Source organism: Sturnira hondurensis, unplaced genomic scaffold (genome assembly GCF_014824575.4).
Source record: "Sturnira hondurensis isolate 20B ecotype Veracruz unplaced genomic scaffold, ASM1482457v3 Scaffold0018728, whole genome shotgun sequence".
Lineage (NCBI taxonomy): Eukaryota > Metazoa > Chordata > Mammalia > Chiroptera > Phyllostomidae > Sturnira > Sturnira hondurensis.
Window position 1 is genome coordinate 16286146 of NW_028091359.1, and position 25925 is coordinate 16312070.

At 37.0% G+C, this 25925-nt stretch overlaps 1 protein-coding gene across 2 annotated transcripts in view; it reads left to right on the top strand.

Annotated features, from left to right (window-relative positions):
- The window catches only part of NLK (nemo like kinase), a 150842-nt gene that overhangs the window by 74946 nt on the left and 49971 nt on the right, over positions 1-25925 (top strand). For both annotated transcript variants that reach the window (XM_037070322.1, XM_037070321.1), the window contains exons 2-3: positions 7910-8039; positions 20952-21007. In XM_037070322.1, the coding sequence (XP_036926217.1) occupies positions 7910-8039; positions 20952-21007 (186 nt within the window). The remainder of the gene's footprint in view (positions 1-7909; positions 8040-20951; positions 21008-25925) is intronic.

A 25925-nucleotide genomic window follows, 5' to 3' on the forward strand; every position in this document is an offset into this window, starting at 1 on the left:
AGTTTTTTTCATCGCGGTTAGTATTTCTTGTGTCCATTTAAGAAATCTTTCCCTGCCCCTATATCATAAAATTATTCTCCTACATGGTATCTTCTACAAGCTATAGGGTTTTGATGTTCACATATACAGCTGTGATCCCCCTGGATTTGTGTTGTGTGTGGAGTGAAGTAGAGGTGGAGGTGCGGTCTGCTTTTTCCTGTGGCTGTCCAGGTGCTCCTGTACCATACACCGAAAAGAGTGTTGTATTTGTCAGAGTCCAATCAGGAAAGAAATTATAACAGAGTTTACTATGGGGGATAATTGTTAATTAGTTGTAAAGTTGTTTATAAGTAAAATTGTATGTGTCTGAAAAGACAAGACAAGAACAGTAGGTATCATGGAAGTAGCAGGTAACACCTCTGCAGCCAGAAGAGTAAAGGGAAGAGGTTGGAATTTTTTTAAGACTTAGGATCCCCATGCAGTAGAAATCCAGAAACCTGAGGAAAGGATACTAGTATTGATATCTTGTGTGGAAGATGCAGTGAGGCTGGTTCTGCAAGTTCTGGGAAAACTATAACTGGGTTCCCCTGTTGTCACAGGAAGGCACTACCATTGCTGGGAATGAAGAAGTGTCGGTAGGGTGACGCAAGAACTAGAGACAGGCAGGAAGTCTGTGGGAAGGAGCAAATCCCTTTTTCCCCCTGAAGCCCCCTATAGGCAAAGCCTAACGTGGAGCCAGTTGGCAAAACCAAACTGGTTTTCAGGGTGTTAGCCCCAGTATTTTAGAGCATTGTTTAGACAGATGGATTTGAAGCTAAGAAACAGTTTAAGGCACCACATTCCTGACTCCGGAGATACCTTTATGATAAGCCAAGTGCCTGTCTAGGCGAGAATCTGTTTCTGAGTTTTATTTCTCTCTCATTGGTCTTTTGCACCCAAATTACAGTCTAAATTAGTAGCTTTATAATAAATTTTTATATCTGGTTGAGCAGTTTTTCCCACCTTATTTTTTTTTCCAAGGGTATCTTCTCTGTCCTTGGCATATATGCATTTCTATAAAAAAAACTTTCAAACCAATCTGCATAATTTCACAAAAAGCCTGTTGGAGTTTAGATTAGAATTTCATTAAGTCTATAAATTAGCTTGGGGATAATTGAAATGTATACAATATTGAGTTTTCTAATCCATGAATGTGGCATGCCTCTCCATTTATTTGTTTTTTATTTCTCTCAGTATTTTTTTAGTCTTTTTGTGTAGAAGTTTTGCATAGCTTTTGTTAGCTTTAATCTCAGATATTGGGTATTACTGATATTATTATAAATAGTATTTTTGTATTTTTTAAAATTTTCATTTCAATTTTATTTTGAAAAATTTCAAACCTGCATTTTTACTTTTGAATAGTCAGACCCCATTCCACCCACCACCCAGATTCAGTAATTATCAAAATTTGCTTTACTTGTTTCAGTAGTAGTTATTGAAGTATTTTAAAACAAAGATTAGATCTTGTCATTTCACTTATATATGTTTAAATATACATCTCTAGAAAATAGGGGCATTTTATTTATAATCATAATTCCAAGCCATATTTAAATTTCACCTTTTATTTCAAAAATGACTTTTTATTGGTATTTTGGTTGGTATGTTCAGACAGTTCGCTTTTAACAACATATTGGGACTTACATTTTATGTTAAGTAATTTAATAATTTCATCTTACCTTCTGAGCATTCACGTTATACTAATAATATTTACTTCCTCATTAAATATTTATTTCCTAAATATTTTAATACTACTAGCTTAGCCAACTAAAATGCTAACTGGTAAAACATTCTTAATGGCAATTAAAAATAATTTTTTTCTGATGATGTGAATTTTCTGTTTCTAAGTTCATTACAATTTTTTATATTGGCAAAGCCATATTGTCGAAAACTTAACCATGTGAATAAAACTGTTCTTCCCTGCCCTGGCTGGTGTGGCTTAGCGTACTGAGCGCCAGCTTGCAAACCAAAGGGTCACTGGTTCAATTCCTAATCAGGGCACACTCCTGGATTGTGGGCCAGGTCCCCAGTGAGTACTCAAAAGGCAACCACATGTTGATGTTTCTCTCCCTCTTTTTTCCACCCTTTTCCTCTCTAAAAATAAGTAAATAAAACCTTTAAAAAGTCTTTCATTTGTCATCTTTGGTTAACAAAAATTGCCATTCTTTAATTTTAAAGAAACATTTGTGTTCCTTTTACAGAACACATTTATCCGGAGATTATCAATAGGATTAAAAGCAAGCACATTTTTGTGTGACATTGTTTTTAGCTTTGGTTTACCCTTTAACCTCTTCTTGCCAAAAGTGTTAACATGTAAGAAGGAGATGCAGTTATGAATTACTTTCCTTTAGGGCTTTTTAAAGAAACCTTTTCCTAATTGCAACTGGTTTTCCTACCCATGCAGCATTCATAGGTCTGCTTCTAGGAGAGGGCTGTAAATAGTGGGCCATGAAAACTTCCTAGACTGGGCAGAGTAGGCTGTGAAAGTCCCTGTGGAAAAGACATTATTGCAGCTGTCCTGCAGGCAGGTCAGATATCTCCTCACAGAGATATTTGCCAGTGACAGAGGAGGAAGAGTCGCTATCTGCGCGGCATCTTCACCAAGAATGGAACTAATTAATTTGTGGTCTAAAGAACAATAAATATTCCCAAGACAGTAGTAATTAGCATAAAATTATTTTCACCTATATTTTAAATTAACCAATGATTATTAGTAGGGAATTGAGGAAGTCTTAAAAGTTAGATCTTATTCACCAGTAATAAGTATTTGAAAATAAATATGACAGCCTGATACTGAGTGGCTTACCTGTTCCTTATTCCTCCTCTCATCAGCACCTGTTTGCGTCTCACTATAGGTCATAGTGGCCCAGTACTGTCTCACCTGCTAGGATGATTGATATTTCTACTTATTTAAAATAAAATAAACACAGAGTTGGAGAATGTTTAAGTTTGTATTTAACTCTTTCAATTAAATGTAGATGTTTTGCTTCTACAAAAATGTAGATGTTTTGCTTCTATCAATAGTGGTAGGATATAAGAAAAAGAATGAACTATTTCACTGCTTTGGTTTAGCTGTTTTATAAAGGCCTTTTTTCCTTGTAATTTCAGATAAACAGATTTGTGGATAAATTTTAGTATACTTTTGAAAAGGTAAAGACTCTCTTATATGTAGAGCTAACTCTGCAAATACCAAATTTGGATAAACATTTAAAAAATCAGAAAACCCCAACTGATGGAACAAATTAAGAAATGAAAGATGAGAATTTTTGAAGTATTTTGGGTATAGACAGAGACACTAGATTAGTTCTACATAGGATGCTGCTCTGTAAATTATGTCAAAGTATAAACAAACTGTAGGCTGTTAAAATTCTGGTTAAACCAAAATTGGCCTAGACCAATTTGGTCTGGTTAAAGACCAAAGACATAAAAATAAATTCCTTATTCCCTATCCTGTAGTATCCTTGAACATACAACAAGGTCTAAGTTACAATAAGATATGTTTTTTAGACTTTGTTGTCAGAAACTTTGCCTCATAATTTGCTATTGTTTTCTCAAGCAGGCTTAATCTAAATACATGTAAAAATAGCTTTCAAGGAAATGAATTTCAAAATGAATATGAAAGCAGTAATCTAAATATTTAGAAATCTAGTTTGGAGGTTCTGTTATTGAGATGTGTACTGTATTGGTACAGTTGACAGAGTAATTGTAGGTAGGGCAAAAAATAGAGGAGTACTGATGACAAGTCTGTGTGGATAGAATTAGAAGAACCTGACTTCTTGGTCCAATTTGAAGCGTTCTCATTGTAAGTTAGTTGCTTTGAATGGTTAAAAACCTTATTTGAAGCGTGAACTTTAAAACTGCTCAAATGTGCAGAAAAGATTCGTTACATAAAATGAATGAGAAGCATGTCATTTCTTGGAGGTTCTTGCTGACTAGTTATACTAATTTAAAGATGTAACATTCTAGTGCAGCGATTTTCATCTCAGAGCACACACAAACTTACTACTAAGATTCAGTGGCACACCCAAAAATTGGTATAATTTTGATTCATTCACACCAGATGGCTCTTGCTGTGTTGGCTGTTGTCATTTTTTTTATAGTCTAAGGGGAAAAAGGTCATTGGCCCTGACTAAAGAGTCACGTATTACATGTTTTAAATTTTTTTGCAGCACACCAGTTGAAAATCGCTGTTCTAGTGCCTGGGAAAGTGTCCCCATAGTAAGTTTCACTCTTGTTTCATTCCAACCCTTCTGCTTGTCAGTAATGTAAGCAGATGTGTGGCCCTGGTTGCAGATTCCTGGGATTAAGAAAACTACAACAAAATTACCACCTCACCTCTAAAAACTTCCTGGTTTTGGTATTGTACTCTTTTGACTGACTCTATATCCTCTGAAGAATGGCTTCTGGGTTCTTCCAGCTGCTTAAAAAAAAGTTGAACTTGTATTCTAACTTCAGAAGATTGATGCACTCTGAGCAGGTGTAAGAAAAGACTTTTTCTCAACCCTTGAACTTTATTTTTAATAAGTGTTTACAGAATCAAACATTAATTTAAAATGAGAAAGTAAGTATTTTTAGTGTAACTTGAATGCCCATGAAGGTAATCAGATGAAATGACAGATGCACTGTTCTATTTAAGACGTCCAGTATTTAGTAGACAAAGTAAGTGACCAGTAAGTGAATTGTAGTTTGAAGGATGGCTCCTTTTTTTCCTGAAATGAAGAAAGTTGCCCTAAATGTTGTTCCTTATCTCTGTAACTGGAGCTTTATTAACAAGTGCAGTTGGAATGACCAGGCTATTGCAGCAGCAGAGAAGCTAAGCACAGCGAGCCTTTCAGTAGCAAAGAAAAGAAAAGCATTCCTGTGTAACAGGCTTCCACACTTACCTGGTGTGGTGCTATTTGTGCTGAACTACAGCATCTGTTTCCTCAGGTTAAGAGAGAACAAACTCAATATGGCATGAAATTACTGCACAGCCATTCACATTCATTAGAGTTATATTGTTACCAGGCACAGGCATGACCGACTTTTGCATGAGTAATGGAGGAGAATGCTGCTTTGTGAATTTTACTTTAAAACAACAAGGCGCAGTACTGACCTTGAGAGAGCAGTTTTCCACTAAGGTAGGGTCAAGACCATTAAAAAGTCAGAAATTGGGAAGAAGTATTGCTTTATGAGGCTTTTGGAAAGGGCACTGGGTTAAATCAACTTACTCTTTTCTAATTGTTTTAAAGATTTTGTTTATTTTTATTTTTAGAGAGAGGGGAAGGGACGGAGGAAGAAGGGGAGAAAAACATTACTGTGTGTTTGCCTCTCACACACCCCATACTGGGGACCTGGCCTGCAACCCAGGCATGTGCCCTGAGTGGGAATCAAACCAGCAACCTTTTGTTTCACAGGCTAGGCAACTTACTCATTTTTAAGTTGCCTGGCTAGGGCAACTTATTCATTTTTAAAAACTATATTGTGCTGGTATTAAAATTATTAAAATACCATTTGGCACTCATTACAGTAATAATTGATTCAGGCAAAAGACATCAATAATAGGTCAAAGTTTGATGAGGAAAAGAATATTTACAGTTACAAAAGGAAAAAATAGTAACTTTGCTGCGGAGAAACCTGACAGACACTTCATCCAAGTGACCAAAGTTATCACCAGTGATGTAGAAAATTGATATCACATGGCTCCCAATGTGACGCATTACAGGACACCACTGCTGTGTTATTACTGTTAAAAACACATGACCTGAGTTTAATCATGAGAAAACACCAGACAACCCCAACTTAAGGACCTCTACAAAATAACTTCAAAAATGGCAGTGTCATGAAAGACAAAGAAATGCTAATTTCCTAGATTAAAGAAGGTTTGAGATACCGAGAATTAAATGCAATATGTGATCCAGTATTTTCCTTCCTTGCTATTTCATTGACATTTTTCTTTTCTAGTTTCTAGCTACAGAAATGGTGTATTTAAACAGAGAAAAATATTTTTAGTATTCTGAATTAAATATTATAGTTACCTTCCTATTTGTTCTAGGTTATAGGATTTTAAGCAGTGTTGTGGGGTTTGGATTGTTTCTTTGTTTGTTTGTTTGCTTTTTAAGCAACTGTCAAGAATGTTAGGGTTTTTTAGCCTAGTTGAATGACATTTCAAACTATTAAAGAGTTAAAAATAATAATACTTCACTGTTTTACCAAATTTTCAATTAATGGAAGAAAGAAGAGTCTTTATGATATTTAAAAATACTAGAATGTACCATTTAAGAGTTTCGTAAGCACTTAGAAAAAGAAGTAGTGATCACTAAAATGAACTTACAAAGAAGTCATGATATTCACAAAGAGGTTTAGTATGGTTTTTAGATCAGTAGATAATAGGAATGCTTTATTTTGAGGAAGGTAACTTGATGGATGTCTGATTTCCTTGTGTACAAGCTACAGAAATAAATGGAGTGACTGTGGTTAATTAAATAATTAATTTAATAACTATATCCAGGATTAATGATTGGATGCCAGGCTCACGGTTTCTTTTTCTTTTAAGATTTTATTCATTTACCTTTAAAGAGAAGGGAAGGGAGGGAGAAAGAGAGGGAGAGAAACATCAATGTGCAATTGCTTCTTGCACGCCCTCCACTAAGGACCTGGCCCACAACCCAGGCATGTGCCCTGACTGAGAACAGAACCAGCAACCCTTTGGTTCCCAGGCCAGTGCTCAGTCCACTGAGCCACATCAGCCAGGGTGCCAGTCTCATGGTTTCTAATGCTATATCTGTTGCAGAGATCTATTCTCAGTTCTATTCTAAACTTTAATTAATAGCTTGGGTAAAGGCGTTGTTGACGTACAGGTGATATTTTTAAATGACACAAATCTGGGAGAGGTAGCCAAAGCATTATATGACTGAAAGATGAACCAAAAGATAATGGTAGCTGGGAATAATAAGCAAGAATCTAGCAAAATAAATCAGATAGGAATAAATTATACACGGACAATCATTCATGGATGATGGGTGGAAGGGAAAGAAACCTTTTATGTTAATTTATGGAAAATCAATTTGCCAAATGGCTAATTGGCCATATTTAGTAAATTTTATTGATTTTTTAAAACTATTTGATTTAAATATGTATCAATTGGGTACAATCAGAAAAATGGAAACCTTTTGTATTTCAAGCATAAGGAAATACAGGGACTGGTTGTACAGGTGTCACAAGACTAAAGGGGAAAAAAGGGAGACACTGAGCTATTAAAGAAATAGTAATTACAGGAGGCAGCGATCACACCAAGTGCTAAGAAACAGAAGGAAAGAGGTCATCATAACCCAGAAGCTACAGCCATAGCGGGCACTTAGGGGGGGACCCTGTCCAACTGCTGGTGGTACAGCAGTCCTTGTCACTAAAAGCTGTTCATTTATATTTTCTTACCCCAAAACTTAAATCATGTTCTCTGTTTTGACCTAAATGTGGTGACATCTGAGTGAAAATCTCTTCTATCTTGAAATTGGTTCTGAAAATAAAGCATATAAAACTAACTTGACCTGAATCACATTAACACTCTGTACTTTCTTCCTCCCATCTTTAAAATGGCTTTGCCACTAATAGTCCTACTCCAGGTGTATTGCTAAGTAACCTCTCGGAAAGAGCAGCTGTTGATAGAACTGTGGACAGGGCTTAAAAATTTTTTAAAGCATGGCAAATGACTTGTGTGGGCTAAACATTCCCTTTGATTATAGGCATGTACTTTTTGAAGTCTTCTTTCTCACTGACATCTTAAGCATTATTAAGTGGGTTTAATATTGAGATTTTAGTATAAAGATATTTGTCATGCTCTGAAACATTTAAAGAACAAAGTTTGGAATTGATTTCTCTGTCTTTTTTTCCTCTCCCCCAAATATTGCTTTTTTAGGTCAGTAACAGATCCAAGAGATGGAAAGAGAGTAGCACTCAAAAAGATGCCCAACGTCTTCCAGAATCTGGTCTCTTGCAAAAGGGTCTTCCGGGAATTGAAGATGTTGTGTTTTTTTAAACATGATAATGTAAGTGAAATTGGTGTTTGGGATAAGCTATTTCCTAAGCATGCTTAATTGTATTAGTAAAGAGCAAAAGAGAGTGAAAAAAGAAACAATCAAGTTATTGAATGGGTTTAGAAACCTGCAACAAATGAACAATGAGCAAGTTTAAGTGAATTCTAAGATTTATTGACAGATAAATATTAATTGATATAAAGCAAATGTTAATATTTAGCTAAGGAGAGGGGAAGGGAAGGAGAGAGGGAGAGAAGCATCAATGTATGGTTGCCTCTCATGAGTCCCCTGCTAGGAACTGGCCTGCAACCCAGGCATGTGCCCTGACTGGGAATCGAACCACAGTTGTTTGGTTCACAGGCCCGCGCTCAGTCTACTGAGCTACACCAGCCATGGCTGAAAAATGTATCTTTTATTTTATTAAGAAAACTAAACAGACTTTTTGGCCAACCCCATAGTCTGGGTGATTTAAGTGAAAATAATTGCCTCTATTTTATTTGTATCCTATAATATTTCTAATCAGAAATTAAGTTATATGCCCTGGCTGGTGTAGCTCAGTGGATTGAGCTCGGGCCTTCGAACCACACGATCACAGTTCGATTCCCAGTCAGGGCACATGCCTGGGTTGCAGGCCAGTTCCCAGCAGGGGATGCACGAGAGGCAACCATACATTGATATCTCTATCCTTCTCTCCTTCCCTTCCCCTCTAAAGATAAATAAATAAAAATATTTTTTAAAGAAAGAAATTAACCCTGGCTGGTGTAGCTCAGTGTATTGAGCGCGGGCTTGCGAACCAGAAGATCGTGGTTCGATTCCCAGTCAGGGCACATGCTTGGGTTGCAGACTGGTTCCCTGCAGGCCAACTCCCAGCAGGGGATGCACGAAAGGCAACCATACATTGATGTTTCTCTCCCTCTCCTTCCCCTCTAAAGATAAATAAATAAAATATTTTAAAAAAAAAAAGAAAGAAATTAAGTTATATGAGGAAACAGATTAACCTCTTAAAAACAGTATAACTCTTAAAATAACATAGGTTAGCTTTTTTTATGGTTGTGTTTAAATTTGTGAAGACTCATGGACAAATAGAATCATTGTGGTTCGAGAGATAGCTTCACTTTAATCTTGAATTAAAAGTTTGATACAATTGCTTCTCAGCTTTTTGTCTGTGGTCAAGTGTAAAAATTTGATGTGTATAAAATTTACCAGGGCGAATGTCAGCATTGGTCTTTTAGTTTTCAGTTTCATGTGAAAAGAAAAACTGCCTCACATTCTCCATTTGGTGCTCAACCTCTGGTATTTTAATTACTGAAGTAAAAACTTTATCAGAAAAATAGTAATAATTTCTTGTGAGTCTGATTGTTTTCACAGGAACCTTTAGAACTTTGGTCAAAGTGTAGTTCTCTCTTTAAGAAAAATTCATTAAGTCCTGGCTGGTGTAGCTCAGTGGATTGAGCTCAGGCTGCGAACCAAAGGGTCACAGTTCAATTCCCAGTCAGGGCAGGTGCCTGGGTTGCAGGCCATTTCCCAGTGCGGGTGTGTGAGAGGCAACCACACATTGATGTTTCTCTCCCTCTCTTTCTGCTTCCCTTCCCCTCTCTCTAAAAATAAAAATAAAGTAAAATAAATAAAATATTTTTAAAAATTCATTAAATTTGAAGTATTTGGTAAAGCTATGAATGAATATCACACTTACGTTTCCTTGAAGCTCCTTTTTTGTGGTAATTCATTTATGGATTACTCCTCTTGAAATCATTTTTCTTAATCTTTTTTAAAAAATTATCACTATCTTTCAGTCAATTGGAACTGCCCAGCAATGTGTTTGTTTCAATAACTTTAAAAATATTACTCATTTCTGTTTTATGACTGGTTGCTCGAATTTGGGGAGTGATTTAAAGTGAATCTAGTACTGGCTTAGTTTTTGCCTCAGTGCCGTCCTAGCAACAAGGAATACACACCTTGTGTACATTGTCAGACATGCAAGTGAAGGTATTCATAATGAAGAAATATTTTGAAGGTGGCATCAGAAATTTGCTTATTAAGGTTTTCAGTGGTTTATTATATTCAGACCTCTCTTGGCTTCTTATAAAGGAGGGATGGTATAATAGACTGCTATTGCTATTTTTTCTCATAACTCATTCCCATGGAGTAACTAATTAAGTCACACAGTGTCAGAATTAATTGAGTAAGAAGAGAAACAAACTTAATTCTTGAAAATCACACCTGTTAAAACACAGCAACCACTGTCTAGAGCTCCTAATAAGCTCAATCATAAGAGAGCGCTTGTGACTTCTGTGGGAATACTCAGAAGCGAGCAGATGGTTGGAGATGAAGATGGCATAGCACCACTGTTTTATATGTAATGAATTTATGTTATGCTTTGCAATCTATCTCCAAAAGCATCTCAGGGCCAGCATACCTGGTATGTGTGTAATGTCTAAGAAGCAACTGGTATTTGATATAGTTAGGGCAATGGATGTTTGTTAATTTATAGAGTGCAGCGCTAGGTTATGTGGAGGGTAAAAAAGTTTAAGACATGGTCTTCTTTTGTTTTGAGGGGAGTGGACCAGGTGCTTAACACATGTTAGTGTGTGTCAGGGAGTATGCTAGATGCTTTACATAAATTAAGTCATTTAATCCTTAAAAATTCTGTCACAAAGGGCTTGTTATTCCTACTTTACAGAGGAATAAACCAAAGCTTAGAATTAAGTAAGTTTCCCAAGGTGGAGGTGGCACCGGATTAGAGTGTAAATCTATCTTGCATCAGAGGCCATATTCATTAATTTGGCAAACTTTTATTGTATGCATCCTGTATTCCTAAACTACATTAGCTTCTAGGGGTTTCTGCCCTCAAGGAGTTTAGTAATGTGATAAATGCTATGATAACAGTGCTATGGGAGAACTGCCTGCGTGGTTAAACATTCATAAAGCACAGTCTGTATTCTGTGCATACTAAAAAAGCTGGGAAAGCAAATCCAGAAGTATTTTAGAATCACCAGTGAGCCTTAAAAATGTGGATTCATGGGTCTTATCCAGACCTGCTAAATTGGGATCTCTGGGATTGAAGCCCTGGTAGCTATGTTGTTTTAAGCTGTTCAGGTAAATGCAGGTGGACAAGTGCCATAATATTAAAGAGAAAGGACAAATTGTGTGGATTTAGAACTTTAAATATGCTTTAAACATGGAGAAGGTAAACCTTAAGATGAGTCTTGCCCTGGCTGGTGTGGCTTAGGTGGTTGGAGCATCATCTGTAACTGAAAGGTTATGGGTTCAATTCCCGGTCAGGGCATATACCTAAGTTGAGGGTTCAATCCTCGGTCTGGGTGCACATGGTGGAAAACAATCAGACAACCAGTCGATGTTTCTCTTTCATTTCTTTTTTTTTTTTAATATTCATTTATCTTTAGAAGGGAAGGGAAGGAGAGAGGGAGAGAAACACCAATGTATGGTTGCCTCTCGTGTGTCCCCTGCTGGGAACTTGGCCCACAACCCAGGCATGTGCCCCAACTGGGAATTGAACCACGATCCTTTGGTTCACAGGCCTGCACTCAGTCCACTGAGCCACACCAGCCAGGGCTGTCTTTCGTTTTGATGTTTTCCTCTCTCTCTAAAAGCAATGAAAAAATGTCCTTGGGCAAGGATTAAAAGAAAGATGAGTCTTTTAAGACTAAGCTTTGATTGAATAGGAGAAGAAAAGAATACCATGATGAAAATGACATTTAAAAAGATTAACCTGGCCATTGTAGGAAGGTTGGGTTTTAATTTGGATGGTTTTGTATGTGTCAGAATAGCTTCAAAGCCGCAAAAGGCTTGTAATTTCTTTTGAACAGAACCTACAAAGTCACTATATCAAATTCATTGGTTTCAGGTGATCTGGCTGATTAAAATACACACACACATTTTTTTTTTCCTTAAAGTACAGTTGTTTGTCATCTTAAGGGATAGGTTTACCGTGATGAGGTAACTTAGGGAAACAGAAATAGGTTTAACTTTGTAAAAATTGATATTTAGATTTATCACTAGCATCTATTCAGAATCTGAGCTATTATAAAATCTGGCAAAATATTCCTTACTTCATCCACCTACACTCTTTTGCATGTATACACACATATATCTTTTGCATGTGTACACATATGTGGAAAAGAGATGATTCAGTTTTTTAAAAATCTTATACTTTGAGACTCTGATAAAAGCTATGAACCCTCCCTTGGAAAACCACACATACACACAATTTTGTGTCATTTTAGGCTTTACCTGGTTCTTTAAAGCCCATTCAGAGCCCCCTTGGGACCCATTGATTTCTGCTAAGACCCCCCTGTAATCCAAGTCTTGGGTTTTTCTGTCCTTGGACAATAGCACCAAGCACACAGTAGACAGTCTGTTTGAAGAGTGAGTGAATAAATGAATAAAGTGATAGAAAAAGAGAAATCGAGGGGTCTAGAATGGTAGATAAACCTCAGTGATCTCTCTCTTAGGGTTACTTTTGCCCAATCTTTTAGTTCCAGAGAACTTTAGAGAAGAGTAAAGGAGGCAAAGAGGAGATAGTGGAAGCAAAGAAGGATCATTCGTTTTCCTTTGTATATAGTCTGCCCTGACTCAAACAAGGCCTCTTTAGGTTCATAAGTAGGACAGAGTCATACCAACATGGGGACAATAGGACCCTTCTCTGAATGTAGACATGCTGTTTATTTGTAGATATTATTAATGCTGATGCCCTTTACTAAGAACCATGAAAAGGCCAAAGATACTGTAGACCAGGTTACTTTTTAGTGGATTCAATTTTGTTTGCTCTGTACCTAAAATTTGTGGTACTAGGCAGGTTCTTGATGCATTTAAAATAATACTATCTCATGTTCATGGTTTGCAATACTCATTGTAGTTAATAGACGTGTTCTCCCCAAATTGAACTGTATATTCAGTATAATCCTAGTCAGTATCCTGGCAAGGTTTGTGTATGTGTGTGTGTGGAAATTGACAAATATTCTAAATTCTATTGAAATGGAAAAGACCTAAAATACTCAAGACAATTTGAAGAAGTTGAACAAAGTTGGAGATGCACACTTCCAGGTGTTGAGACATATGAAACCACAGTGATCAAGGCAGCACAAGGATAGATAAATAGATTAATGAAATAGAAAAGGGAGTCTGTAAACCAACATACACATATTATTTATAAGAGAGGTGGCAATACTACAGTCCAGTGGGGAATGGATGGCTGTTTCAGTATGCAGGAATCAGTTAGCTATCCATGGGAAAAACCTCTACTTCACGACATATACATAAATTAATTCAAAATGGTTTACAGACTTCAGTGTAAAAGGTAAAATAATAAAGCTTCTAGAATAAGACATACAAAACTGTTTTCATGACTTTGAGATAAGCAAAGATTTCTTAGTTGAACAAGGAAAAGATTGACCATTTTTAAAAAGATGTTAAACTGGATACCATTAACATTAAGAACTAATGCACATCAAAAGGGAAGAGAATGAGCCCTGGCTGGTGTGTGTGGCTCAGTATATTGAGGGCCAGCCTGTGAACCAGAGGGTCACTGGTTCGATTCCCAGTCAGGGCACATGCCTGGGTTGCAGGCCAGGTCCTCAGTAGGGGGCATGTGAGAGGCAACTACACATTGATGTTTCTCTCCTTCTCTTCCCCTCTGTCTAAAAATAAATAAATAAAATATTTTTTTTAAGTTAAGGGAATGAAAAGACAGACCTCAGGCATATATCCAGCAAAAACTTATTTCCAGAATATATTATGTGATAGAACAATTTAAAAAAATATTTAGTATTTGAGGAAGACCATTAGAAATACTTACTTGACATTTTCCCAGACTATAAATTCTACATCCAAATATATATCTTATAAAAAGCTTCTACAAATTGAGAATTTTTGCCCATCAACAAAAGACTTAGGAATTTCACAAAAGAGGATGAGCAAGTGGCTAATAAGCATATGACAAAGTACTCTTAAGTCTTTAAGTCATTAGAGAAATGTAAATTAAAACTATAATGAGATACTACTCTATATCCATCAAAATGGCTGAAATAGCAAGGACTGACAATACCCAGTATTGGCAAGGACGGGAACCAGCTGAAAGGCTTATCCTTGCTGAGAGTGTAAATTTGTAAAATCACTTAGGAAAACTTGGTTTCTACTAAAACTAATACACACCTTACCCAATGACCCAGTAATTCTTCTCCTTGATGTACTCAAGATGGATGATTGCATATATCCACCAAATGACCTGTTTGCAAATGTTCACAGTAGTTTTTATTCAAAATAACTAGAAATTGGGAAACAACCCAAATGTTTGCCAACAGTACCCTGGATGAGTATGTTGTATTGCATTCCATTCATATAATGGTGTATTCCATGTAAGAAAACACTTGTCCACATCAACATGGATGTGTGGTTAATAGGCATGTTCCCCCTAAATGAGCTGTGTATTCAGTGTAATCCAAATCATGAATCTCACAGGCATAACAGTAAATGAAAGAAGCCGTACACAAAAGACTCCACTCTATGATTCAATTTGTATAAAGTTCAAGAACAGGCAAAATGAGTGACTTCCAGCCAAGGGGGAGGCATAGGTAGAAATACTGTACCTCCTCACACAACCAAATTTAAGGACAACAAAGATTTAGAAACAAAAACCAGAGCAGATGGAAAATTGAACTGTCCCGAAGTCCTACAACAAGGAACCATTCATCCAGACCAGTAAGAGGGGCGGAGTTGGCAGCCAGCAGAGAGGGGTCCTGGCAGGAAAAGGTGGTGGTTGGCACTTGGGCAGGGGGAGGAAACCAGCAAATCCAATAAGGCACACAATGAGGTTGGTTGACCGTGGACGCACATTCGCGCTCAGATAAACCAGGCAAAAAGCCGGCAGTGGCACACACCGCGCAACCCAAGGTCCCAGTGACAGGAAATAAGCCTAAAAGCACCGATTGGAAAATCTTGGGGTTGAGGTGCTGGGAGAGACTCTCAGCCTCACAGGAGAGTTCATTGGAGAGACCCACAGGGTACTAGAATGTACAGAAGCCCACCCACCCAGGAACTGGCACCAGAAGGGCCCATTTTGCTTATGAGAAGTGGCAGACAGGGTGAAATCCAAAAGAACACAGAACAAACGCCATTGCTCCCTCTCTGACCCCACCCCGACTTACAGCATCACAACCCAGCGACGGGTTGCCCTGCCCTGGTGAACACCTAAGCAAAAATGGGCAGCAAGACAGACCAAGCAACCCAGGGCCCCAGAGATGGGAAATAAAGTGTAAAAGCACTGATCGAAAAGGTGCCGGCTTGTGGGAAGTGGCAGAGGGGACTGAAACCTGAGAGAGCACAGAACAAGTGCCATTGCTCCCTCTCTGACCCCGCCCCTACATACAATATTACAACCCAGTGACTAGGGTGACCTGCCCTGGTAAACACCTGAGGCTCCACCCCTTATACATAACAGGTGCGACCAGACCAAAAAACAAACATAATGGCTCAAATGTAAGAAAAGATCAAAGTCCCAGAGCCAATACTTTTAAGTGACCAAGAGCTAGCCAACCTATCAGGTGCACAGTTCAAAGCACTGGTGATCAGGATGCTCACAGAACTGGTTGATTTTAGTCGCAAATTAGATGAACAAATGAAGACTAAACTAAGTAAAATGAAGGAAAATGCACAGGAAACTAACAGTGACAGAAAACTGGGACTCAAATCAATGGAGAGGACCAAAAAGAACAAACAAACAGAGAAGAATGAAGAAACAAGAATTCAAGAAAAATGAGCAGAGGCTTAGGAACCTCCAGGATAACATTCCAACATCCAAATTATAGGGGTGCCAGAGGAGAGGAGGAAGAGCAACAAGTGGAAAACTTACATGCACAAATAATAAAGGGCAACTTTCCCAATCTGGCAAAGGAAATAGACTTGCAGGAAGTCCAGGAAGCTCAGAGAGTCCCAAAGAAGGTGGGCCCAAAGAGGAACACACCAAGGCACATCATAATTGCATTACCCAAAATTAAAATGCAGGAGAGAATTCTAGAAGCAGCAAGAGATAAGGGGATAGTCACCTATGGGACAATCACCTACAAAGGAATTCCCATCAGACTGTCAGCGGATTTCTCAAAAGAGACTTTACAGGCAAGAAGGGGCTGGAAAGTATTCCAGGTCATGAAGTGCAAGGACCTACATCCAAGATTGCTCTCTCCAGCAATCTAAAGCTTTCATTTAGAATGGAGGGCAGATAAAGTGCTTCTCAGATAAGGTCAAGTTCAAGGAGTTCATCATCACCAAGCCCTTATTATATGAAATGTTAAAGGGACTTATCTAAGAAAAAGAAGATAAAAAATAGGAACAGTGAAAAGACAGCAAACTCACAGTTATTAACAACCACACCTAAAACAAAAGCAAACTAAGAGGACAGCTACATCAGGAGCAGAGCCACAGAACTGGTGATCACGTGGAGGGATAGCAGGGGAGTGGAAGGAGAAGAGGGTACAGAGAATAAGTAGCATAGATGGTAGGTAGAAAACAGACGGGGGAGGGCAAGAATAGTATGGGAAATGTAGAAGCTAAAGAACTTATGACACATGGACATAAACTAAAAGGGGGAATGTGGGCGGAGGGGTATCCAGGGGGGAGGAGAATGAAGGTGGGGAAATGGGACAACTGTAATGGCATAATCAATAAAATATATTATAAAATAAAGAACAGGCGAAATTAATAGCTGGTGATGGAAAATGAGAATAGTGGTGACCTCTAACTAGGAATGGGTTTCGACTAGAAAGGGACAAACGGGCCTTCTTAGGTTGTTGAAATGCTTAATTTTTTAATCTAGATTTTAATTGTAGAATAAAAAATTTTATACAACGTGTGTGTAAAAATAAATTGAATTATACACTTGGTATTTGTGTACTTTAGTATATGTTACAGCTCTATAAAAATAATAGTAATAAACAGAGTCTCTATCTTAAAGACTTTAAAACAGCTTTGTTAAACATGGGGTTAATTCTATGAATAGTTAAATTTCTAGTCTTTGTATTTAGATTAAGATTATCCACAGCAGTTGTTTTATTAATAAAGGACTAACTGAAAAAACTAATCCATTTACTGATCATGTAACCAATTTGTAGTGAATCATCATCACATGTTAAAATTCTAAAAAGCAGCTATTATCGTGAGCTTTTATCCAGTTTATAAGATTCGAGAAATGTGCTGAAACTGTTTGGTAATGACCATTATCTAAGCTTTAATTCATTTTTAAATTAGTCAAGTATGCCTACTTTTTTTTGTATCTGAGATCCTTTAAGGGATTGATAGTATTTTGGGATACATTGACTCTTTACAAACATCCTCCCAGATTTGCAATATAAGGCTAATTTCATACACTTTATTCCCACAAGTAATAGTGGAGTTATAGAGAGAGTTGGGCAATTTAAACAGGGAGTCAGTCATGAAGTCTGAAGTTTGAAACTCTGCTACTCTTCTCACTTCTGAAATTCCTGGATCATTTATGCTGGTCTTAGCTTGGTTTGTGCCCCTAGACAATGGAGAGACACTGGAATGCCATGCTCTGATAACATTTTGAGGTAGAAAGAAAAGGACTGAAAAATAACAAGCAGTTAAAAAAATCCACACAATCTAAAATATTGCACCTTTTAAGCTAATAGTCATAGTTATGTGCTTTAGTGCAAATGTTTAACCCTGTTTATAAGGCTTTCCTACCCATGGCCTCATCAAATTTGAAGTAAGAAAGCCTTATTCTCTGTCAAGGTTTAGATGTATAGTTGTCACTTTCCTCTAGATAACCTCTAATTACAGCGTATAGATTTGAAGTGTGAAATAACTTTGTCTAATGGACGCTGTCACTCACTGCATTCTGTTTTCCTGCAAGACAGGGTGTATGTTGTTCAGATACAGGGTTTAGAGTCCAAAAGATGTCAAGTAAAACACTAATTTCTAACAGCCCTCTTCAGGCATCAGATTTATGTTAAAGATTGTTGTGTCACATAATGAGAAATTAATTTACACTTACTTGTGATACTAGCTGATTATAGGTTTGTTTAAAATACAGAAATGAAATAATTTACCTTTCATCTGTTAAAAGTATTCTCTGAAGAAACTGGATAACCTGATGTTTTTTATTTATACCATGATTCTGAGTATAAACATTTTAATGCAGAAAGGAAAGATAGGTATTTTTTATAATAAACATTGAAACTATTTAAAAACCTTCATGTTTGACTGGTTTTAACATGGGTGAAGGCTTTTTCATTACAGAAGGTTGGGGGTGAGGGATGTTGAAGAAGGTCTTGGAGAATAAATGGTGATGGAAAGAGACTTGACCTAGAGTGGTAAACACACTCAGTACAGTGTCCAGATGATGTATTATAGAACTGTACACTTGAAACCTATATAATTGTATTAATCAGTGTCACCCCACCAAATTCAATAAAAAAATTTTAAGTGGCAAATGCTTGGCTTGGCTGAAAAAAGAATAATCTTTACAATGAAAAAAGCTTCTTCCACATAAATTGCAAGGGGAAAAGAAAAGGAGATGGAAGAGAAATCCATAGGTTAAAACTTAACAACATAGAATGGGAAATGTAGAATTTAAAGAACTTATGACACATGAACATGAACTAAAGGGGGGTAATGTGGGTGGGAGGGGGTGTGGAGGGGAGTGAAGAGGGGAAATGGAACAACTGTAATAGCATAATCAATAAAATATATTTTTTTAAAAACTTAACAACATAAATTAACCAGAATATGTAAATCTTACCTAACTCCCAATTTAGACTAATAATCTTTTTTTAAAAAGAAAATTGGAAGTTTGAACACTGCATATTTGATGATATTAAAAAAATATTATGTATATATGTAGTAGATAGGTCATTTCTTTTTTTTCTTCATAATAAAACTGATATTCAGTTCAAAAATTAAAACATTCAATATTTATATTTGCTAATATTTTTAGTTTTTATCTTTTAGAGATACTTAATGTATGGCTGAAATAAATTTAGTATTTGTTTCAAAGTTATATAGGGAGAGTGGAGGATATAGATGAAACAAGAATGGCCATGTGTAGATAACTACTAAGTTCACATGAGTTATTTATATAATTGCATGAGTATTCTTTATACTATTTTGCCCACTTTTATGTATTTGAAATTCTCCATGATTAAAAAAATTATTTTTCTTCCTTTTTTTTTAAAGATTTTATTTATTTTTGTAGAGTGGGGAAGGGAAAGAGAAAGAGAGGGAGAGAAACATCAGGGTGTGGTTGTCTCTTGTGTGCACCACCCAGTGGGGACCCAGCCTACAACCCAGGCATGTGCTTCAACCAGGAATTGAACCCGTGACTCCCTGGTTCACAGGTCGGAACTCAATCCACTGAACCACACCAGCCAAGGCAAAGTTGTTTTTCTTAATACACTAAGCTAAAGATCAGAAAATTTGAGCTTGTACTACCACAAAATTTACTTCCTGTTAAATAACTCCTTCCATATTCTTTGAACCTGGTATTTCTTATTAGCAAGGTATGTTCGTATTCTTAGGTGTGACATCATAGTTGAGACTTGAAAGAGTAGCTAGACAGCTGGCAAGTGAAGTAGGCCTATTTGTTATGTTTCAAGGGCAGAAGTGACATTGGGAGTATGCTGCTTTTATAAAAGACTTGAATTCCAAATGACTTAAAGTCTTTTTTTCCCCACCCTTAGTGACCTCTCTGTTTTTTGAACTTGAAATAAAATTCAAAATGCTTGACATAATTTTAAAATTTTTTATGTGATATATCCCCTGCCTTTCTCTTCTGTTTTGTCTCGGCCTATTTTCCTCCTACTCATTATGTTCCAGAAGCATTTCTGTTTCTAGAATATTCCTGGTTCTTCCTTACCTCAGTGACTTACATTGCCTGACCAACTTCTGTTCAGCCTTCCACTCTTAGAGTCAGGTAGTGTTACTTCAGAAGCTTTGTCCCCACTCCTCTTTACTTTTTTCCCTTAATAATAATAAAGGTCATAATTATGTGTTTGTGTAACTAATTGTTTAATGCCTTCCTCTTCCCTAGTCATGAGAGCAGGAATATCAGTTTTGTTCATTATAACCAAGAGCCTGCCACAGTGCCTGCCAGGTAGAATACACTTATTAAGTATTTTCTTATTAAATAGTTTTCAAACAGAGGAATAAAGGAATGAAGGTAGGTATGGCTCCTTGTGCTGTTAGAGTGATACCAGTGATTAAAAACAGGACATTTCTTTCCAGTGCTGTCCTATGCAGGGGTTCTGATAGCTTGTAGTATAACCCAGTTGCCTCTCTCATTTGGTTTAGGTAGAACTATCTTTTATTTTTTATTTTTTTTAAAGATTTATTTATTTATCTTTAGAGGGGAAGGGACGGAGAGAAGGAGAGAAATATCAATGTATGGTTGCCTCTCATGAGTCCCCTGCTGGGAACTGGCCTGCAACCCAGGCATGTGCCCTGACTGGAAATCGAACTGTGATCGTGTGGTTTGCAGGCCCTCACTCAATCCATAGGTAGAACTATCTTTTAGGTCACAGGTGGCAAACACAAGGCCTTCGGGCCAAATCCAGCTCCCCACCTTGTTTCTACCCAGTGGCAGTGCCGAGACCCTTGCACCTAGTTAAGGAGTAGTTACATTTATACAGTCCTAAAATTATATTCGGCCCTTTGAAGGCAACCATGAGGCTGATGTGGCCCCCAGTGAAAATGAGTTTGACACCTCTGTATTAGATAGTAAGTTTATAAACCTATGTTAATGTTTAGGACTCTATTTCTTGACTGATAAATTTAGTTAATCTCAGTGGGAAATTGTAACTAAGCCTTAAATCATTTAAGTGTTAATAGTATTTACTTGCATATATGTCCTTTGTTATTTCCTTTTTAGTTCTCTAAATCTTACTTTTCTTTTCTCAGGTACTCTCTGCCCTTGACATACTCCAACCTCCACACATCGACTATTTTGAAGAAATGTATCCTAACCAGGGAATGTGAAAGATGGGGACAATTTTTTAAATTAATTTTTCTAGCATCTTTCAGGGTTCATGCCTTGAGGTGTGTTAAATGTCATCCTTGCAGAGGTGGTCAAGTACCTGAAACCGAGTAACTTTGAAATCCCAAGTATCTGACAGCTTAGTATTACCAACAATATATGGTGAGTGGCGGTACCACACAACAGGACTTATGAGCAGGTATTTTACTTACTCCACTCATGGAAGATAGGTTATTACCATCCCCATTTTGCAGATTAACCAGTGGGGCAGCTGTGTTGAATGGAACTCAATAAAGTGCTCTTGTCACTATACAACAGCAAGTTACATTTCCAGCTTCCTTGGAATCATGGCAGTGGTGATGGTTGTCACTTACGTAAGTTTTATCAGATGCAAGGCACAGTTCTAAGTTCTTTACACATATGAGTTTATTCGACTCCTGTAATAGCCATCCGAAGAAGGTATTACGATTATTCCCATTTAACGGGAAGGAAATTGAGGCACAAAAGATTTTTAAGAAGTAAAAAACTTGACCTAGATCGCAGAGCTGGTAAGTGCTGGGACTGAGGTTCATTTCCAGGCAGTCTGACCATCTAGTCTTGATTTCAACCACTACATACATCATTCTCTCAGGATAGAGGCTTAAACATTCTCCTATCAGTACTACAGTTAACGCATAAAAATAGTATGTCGGGTATCATGAATAATAATGAACTGTAAAATAATGCCTGATAATAGTTCCTGGGACTGTGTGTGGAAAAAATTTAAAAGTAAGTTAGCCCATCTGACATTCCTAGGCAAAGCATCACCATTTACCATTCTGTACTTGATAAAGCTTTAAGTGAAAGACAGAAAATCCTAAGTCATTGAATTCAGTGAGCTCATGGTAGTACTGTTTATTCACTCAAGGATTTTTATTAACACTAGACCTGTGACTCAGAATGGAAACCAATATAATAACAAGATACTTTTTCTGATTGAGCAGTGAGCTAAACGAAAGTCTTATTCTTATGCAGGTGATAGGTAATTTCATATTTAAAGATAGACAGTTATCTTTGATAATTTCCGTAGTAACTGGGAACAATTAAGAGTTCCCCAAAGGGAAAGAGACCAGCTAAACTAACTAGGAAATTGGGGAGTCATGTAAGGTGATAGAATTGTCACTAATTGACATTTCTGAGATGTTTTGATCTAATCAACAAAAAGCTCTTTCTTTTTAAGATTTTATTTATTTTTAGAGAGAGGGAAAGGAGGGAAAAAGAGAGGGAGACAAACGTGATATATGAGAGCAACAGCAATCAGTTGCCTCCCACACACACCCCCAGCTGGGGACCTGGTCCACAACACAGGCATGTGCCCTGACTGGGAATCAAACCAGCAACTTTTGGTCAACAGGCCAGCATGCAATCCACTGAGCCACACCAGCTGGGTCCAGAATCTCTGGGATACTATAATCCTTAATGATACTTTAACCCATGAATCTGTTATGGAAGTAGTCCCTTTGTAAAGGGTTGACTCAGTGGACTTGGGGTACTCCAGCCCTGCACATTCCAAAGAAAAGACAGGCCCTTGACTGACTCTGTGCTGGTAAGAGTGTCTTTGTATACCTGAGGTCTTGGGCCATGCCAGGTGGCTCTGACATACCCTTTTTTAAAAAGTACAAAATTAATGTAAAGATAAAAGAATTGAGAAAGTTCGTTTCTCCTCACCTATATGTCAGTGCTAGCAACTGAAGAAAAAGCATTAATGATTCCTTTTTGTTTTGTGGGAAGGAAATTCACATACTAGAAGACATTCCTGTAAGTATGTACTATTATCACTTCCTCTTTGGAAATAAAGTTGCTGACACCAAACCTTGATTAGAAGAAATCCTCTTTATTAAATAAGAATTTTACTGTATTATAGGTTGTGGAGGGGGTGTGAGGAGTAAGATTACCCTTAGGTTCAATGATTTGCTGAAGGGACTCAGGGGACCCAGAAAGCTATTTTACTTGCAGATTAAAGTCAGCAAAGGAAAAAGGTGCATAAGGCAGAGCTCCGGAGAAACCGGGCGCAAAGTTCTAATTGTTCTCTCCTGGTGGAATCGCACAGGTGGTGCTCAGTTCTCCAAACAGTGATGTACCGACAACACAAACAGTGATGTACCTTGACAACAGTCAGTGTTGTCAACCGGGGAAGTTCACATGAGCCTTGGAGTTCAGGGTTTTTACTGGAGGTCCATCGGGTAGGCAGAGACCACCAAGGAACCTTAGCTACCCAGTCTCCAGCCCTCCACCCTTCTCTCCACTCAGAGTTTAAAATAATATGGCTGGACCAAGGCCCAAGTAAACAAAAACAGGTGTACATCATAAATCACACTGTTAGCATAAACTGTGTGGTGTGGCCAAAGCCCCAGGTATATTGAGATGCTCTTATGAAGCAGGATATTGCAGGGGCGCAAAGGTTATTTTCCAGCAGTGAGGTCAGGAGCCAGCCCTAAAGACTTTAGGAATGTGTGGGATTTGGGCTTCCAGATCTGCTGCATTAACCCTTTGTTGAATGTAGGCCTTCTGTGAGGAAAGAATGTTTTCATGTAAGATAATTGGTGAATATGGGTGTATTTAATAAATACCAAATAGATTCTCTTCACTGAACACTTAGCTATACATTTTCTGTCTTACAGTTTGAGCATGAATTATCTATATCAGGTATTAGTTTTGTGTACTTGGATTTGTCATTCCTTTAAAAGCCCTACATGTGCTTATAAACTATGAGCTCTCAGTCATTACTATTGACCATAATTTAATTGAATCGGGAGATGCTTGATTTGTTATTATTTTAAATACTTACAGACCAAGGAAAAGTTAGCAAAGTTATGATTTAAAACCATGAGTGGCATAGGTGGTGTGGTAGCTATTGGTAGCTGATTTCAGCCCATTTCCTTAGTTAGCAGAATGTTTCTATGAGATTCCTTTCCCCCAAATTGTTAATGAATGTGTAAATAAAAGACTTTGGCATTAAATAGTTATGGAACCGTCTGGTATACCATTTATTTAAATGTTTTCCTTTTTTATTTATTTATTTTTACCTTCAGGTTTAAAAATTGACACTTTTTTTTTAAAAAGATTTTATTTATTTATCTTAGAGTGGAAGGGAAGGAGAGAGAGAGAGAAATATCAATGTGTGGTTGCCTCTTGTGTGTCCCCTGCCAGGGGCCAGGAACTGGCCTGCAACCCAGGCATGTGCCCTGACTGGGAATCGAACCGCGATCTTGTGGTTCGCAGGCCCACCAACTGAACTACAGTCTACACCAGCCAGGGCTAAAAATTGACACTTTTGCTTTCATAGTAACTAGCTGGCTACAGATAGAAAAATGTTTCAAACTTAAACCTCATTATTCTTATTTTCTCTTATATAATTTTTGGTTATATGTAGAATGACGCACAGAAAAAAAGCATTTGTCAGTGGTGGTGCCTTTCCGAAAACACTGAATCCTTTTAACATAAAAAGGAATTAAACCTATAGCTGCCACAAGATTATAAAGACTTTAGGAAGGCATGATTTAGCTTGGAGTACAGGGTACTAAAAATTGTGTTTTTTAATGGAAACATAAGAAATGCCCTAGTTACATATATATGCTCTGCCTTTGCTGATTTATTAAAAATATCCTGAATAGGAATATTCTGTGTCCCATGCTGCTTAATACAAATATATTGTAGCCAACGCAAAATTATTTTTTCTGTAATTTCAGTCTGAAAAATAAGACACTTTCAAAAAGCACAAAAATATTGAGCATTTAATAGGATCTGAAGTTGTTATATGATTTCAATTTAGTATGTTATCAATCTGTGACAGCAGCTCCCTCTGTAGTGTCTCAGAAATACGGCACACACATTACGTGTGGTTCTAGAGGGTGGTTTTTTCTCTTTTCAATTGGGGGATTGTTGTATCTTTGACAGTTTTAGAATGGATAATATTTTGAGTCTTAAATGTATGGTCATGGAATTGTGCTTTAAGAAACTGTTTTCGAGTCTACAGTCATACCACTGTGAACATGCCTGATCTTGTCTGAAGAAACTGTTTTTTTGTTGGGGTTTTTTTGTTTGTTTTTATTGTTGTTTTCAGGTCTGGTTGAGGTTCTGTCATTTTAGGTACCTTCTAAGTATATTGCTTTGCATCTAATGGGTGTTCTAATACTTAGTTGATAAAAGAATCAGTTCATAGAGTCAAAAATATATATTTCTCATATTATTAAGTTACAAAGGGGAGGAAATAATCTTAAGTAATCTTCCATTGTACACACAGTACCACATCATTACACTTTTTTCTAGATGAGAAAATTGGGATGTTATATTGCATATGTAACTTTTAGTAGACAGACATTTTAAACTAGAAGATGTCTTTAAAACTAATTGAATAGTTACTGTATTAGAAAAACTTGAGGTTTTTGCCCAACAAAAATTTAGCTCGGGTTTTGAAAGATATGCATATTTAAATAACTCCTTAAGCAGCTTTTTAAAAAGACAATGTCCAGATCATACCTGTTTACAAATCTACCTACAGATTTAGCAGGTGCAAGAGGTTTAGCAGGAGTTAGCTATGAAAGAAGCAATAAATGTACTATGACCTCTGTATTATTTAGCTTTTTGTTTTCATATTTTTTAAATCCAATATATCGATCTAGAAAATATTTTTTAATAATTAAGAAAGATTATATATTTTTCTGAGCTGAACTTTTAACTTGCTAAAAGATTGCATTATTAACATTTTATACTTTGACTTTCTATTTGGAAATCTGTATGAAAACAGTTTGGCACTTAGTTACTTTGAGCCTACTGAAATTTAATCCAAGAGAAACCAGTTCTAACTGTTTGATTGGAAAGCGTTCTTTATCATGCTTCGGTCAGAATTCTGGGCCGTA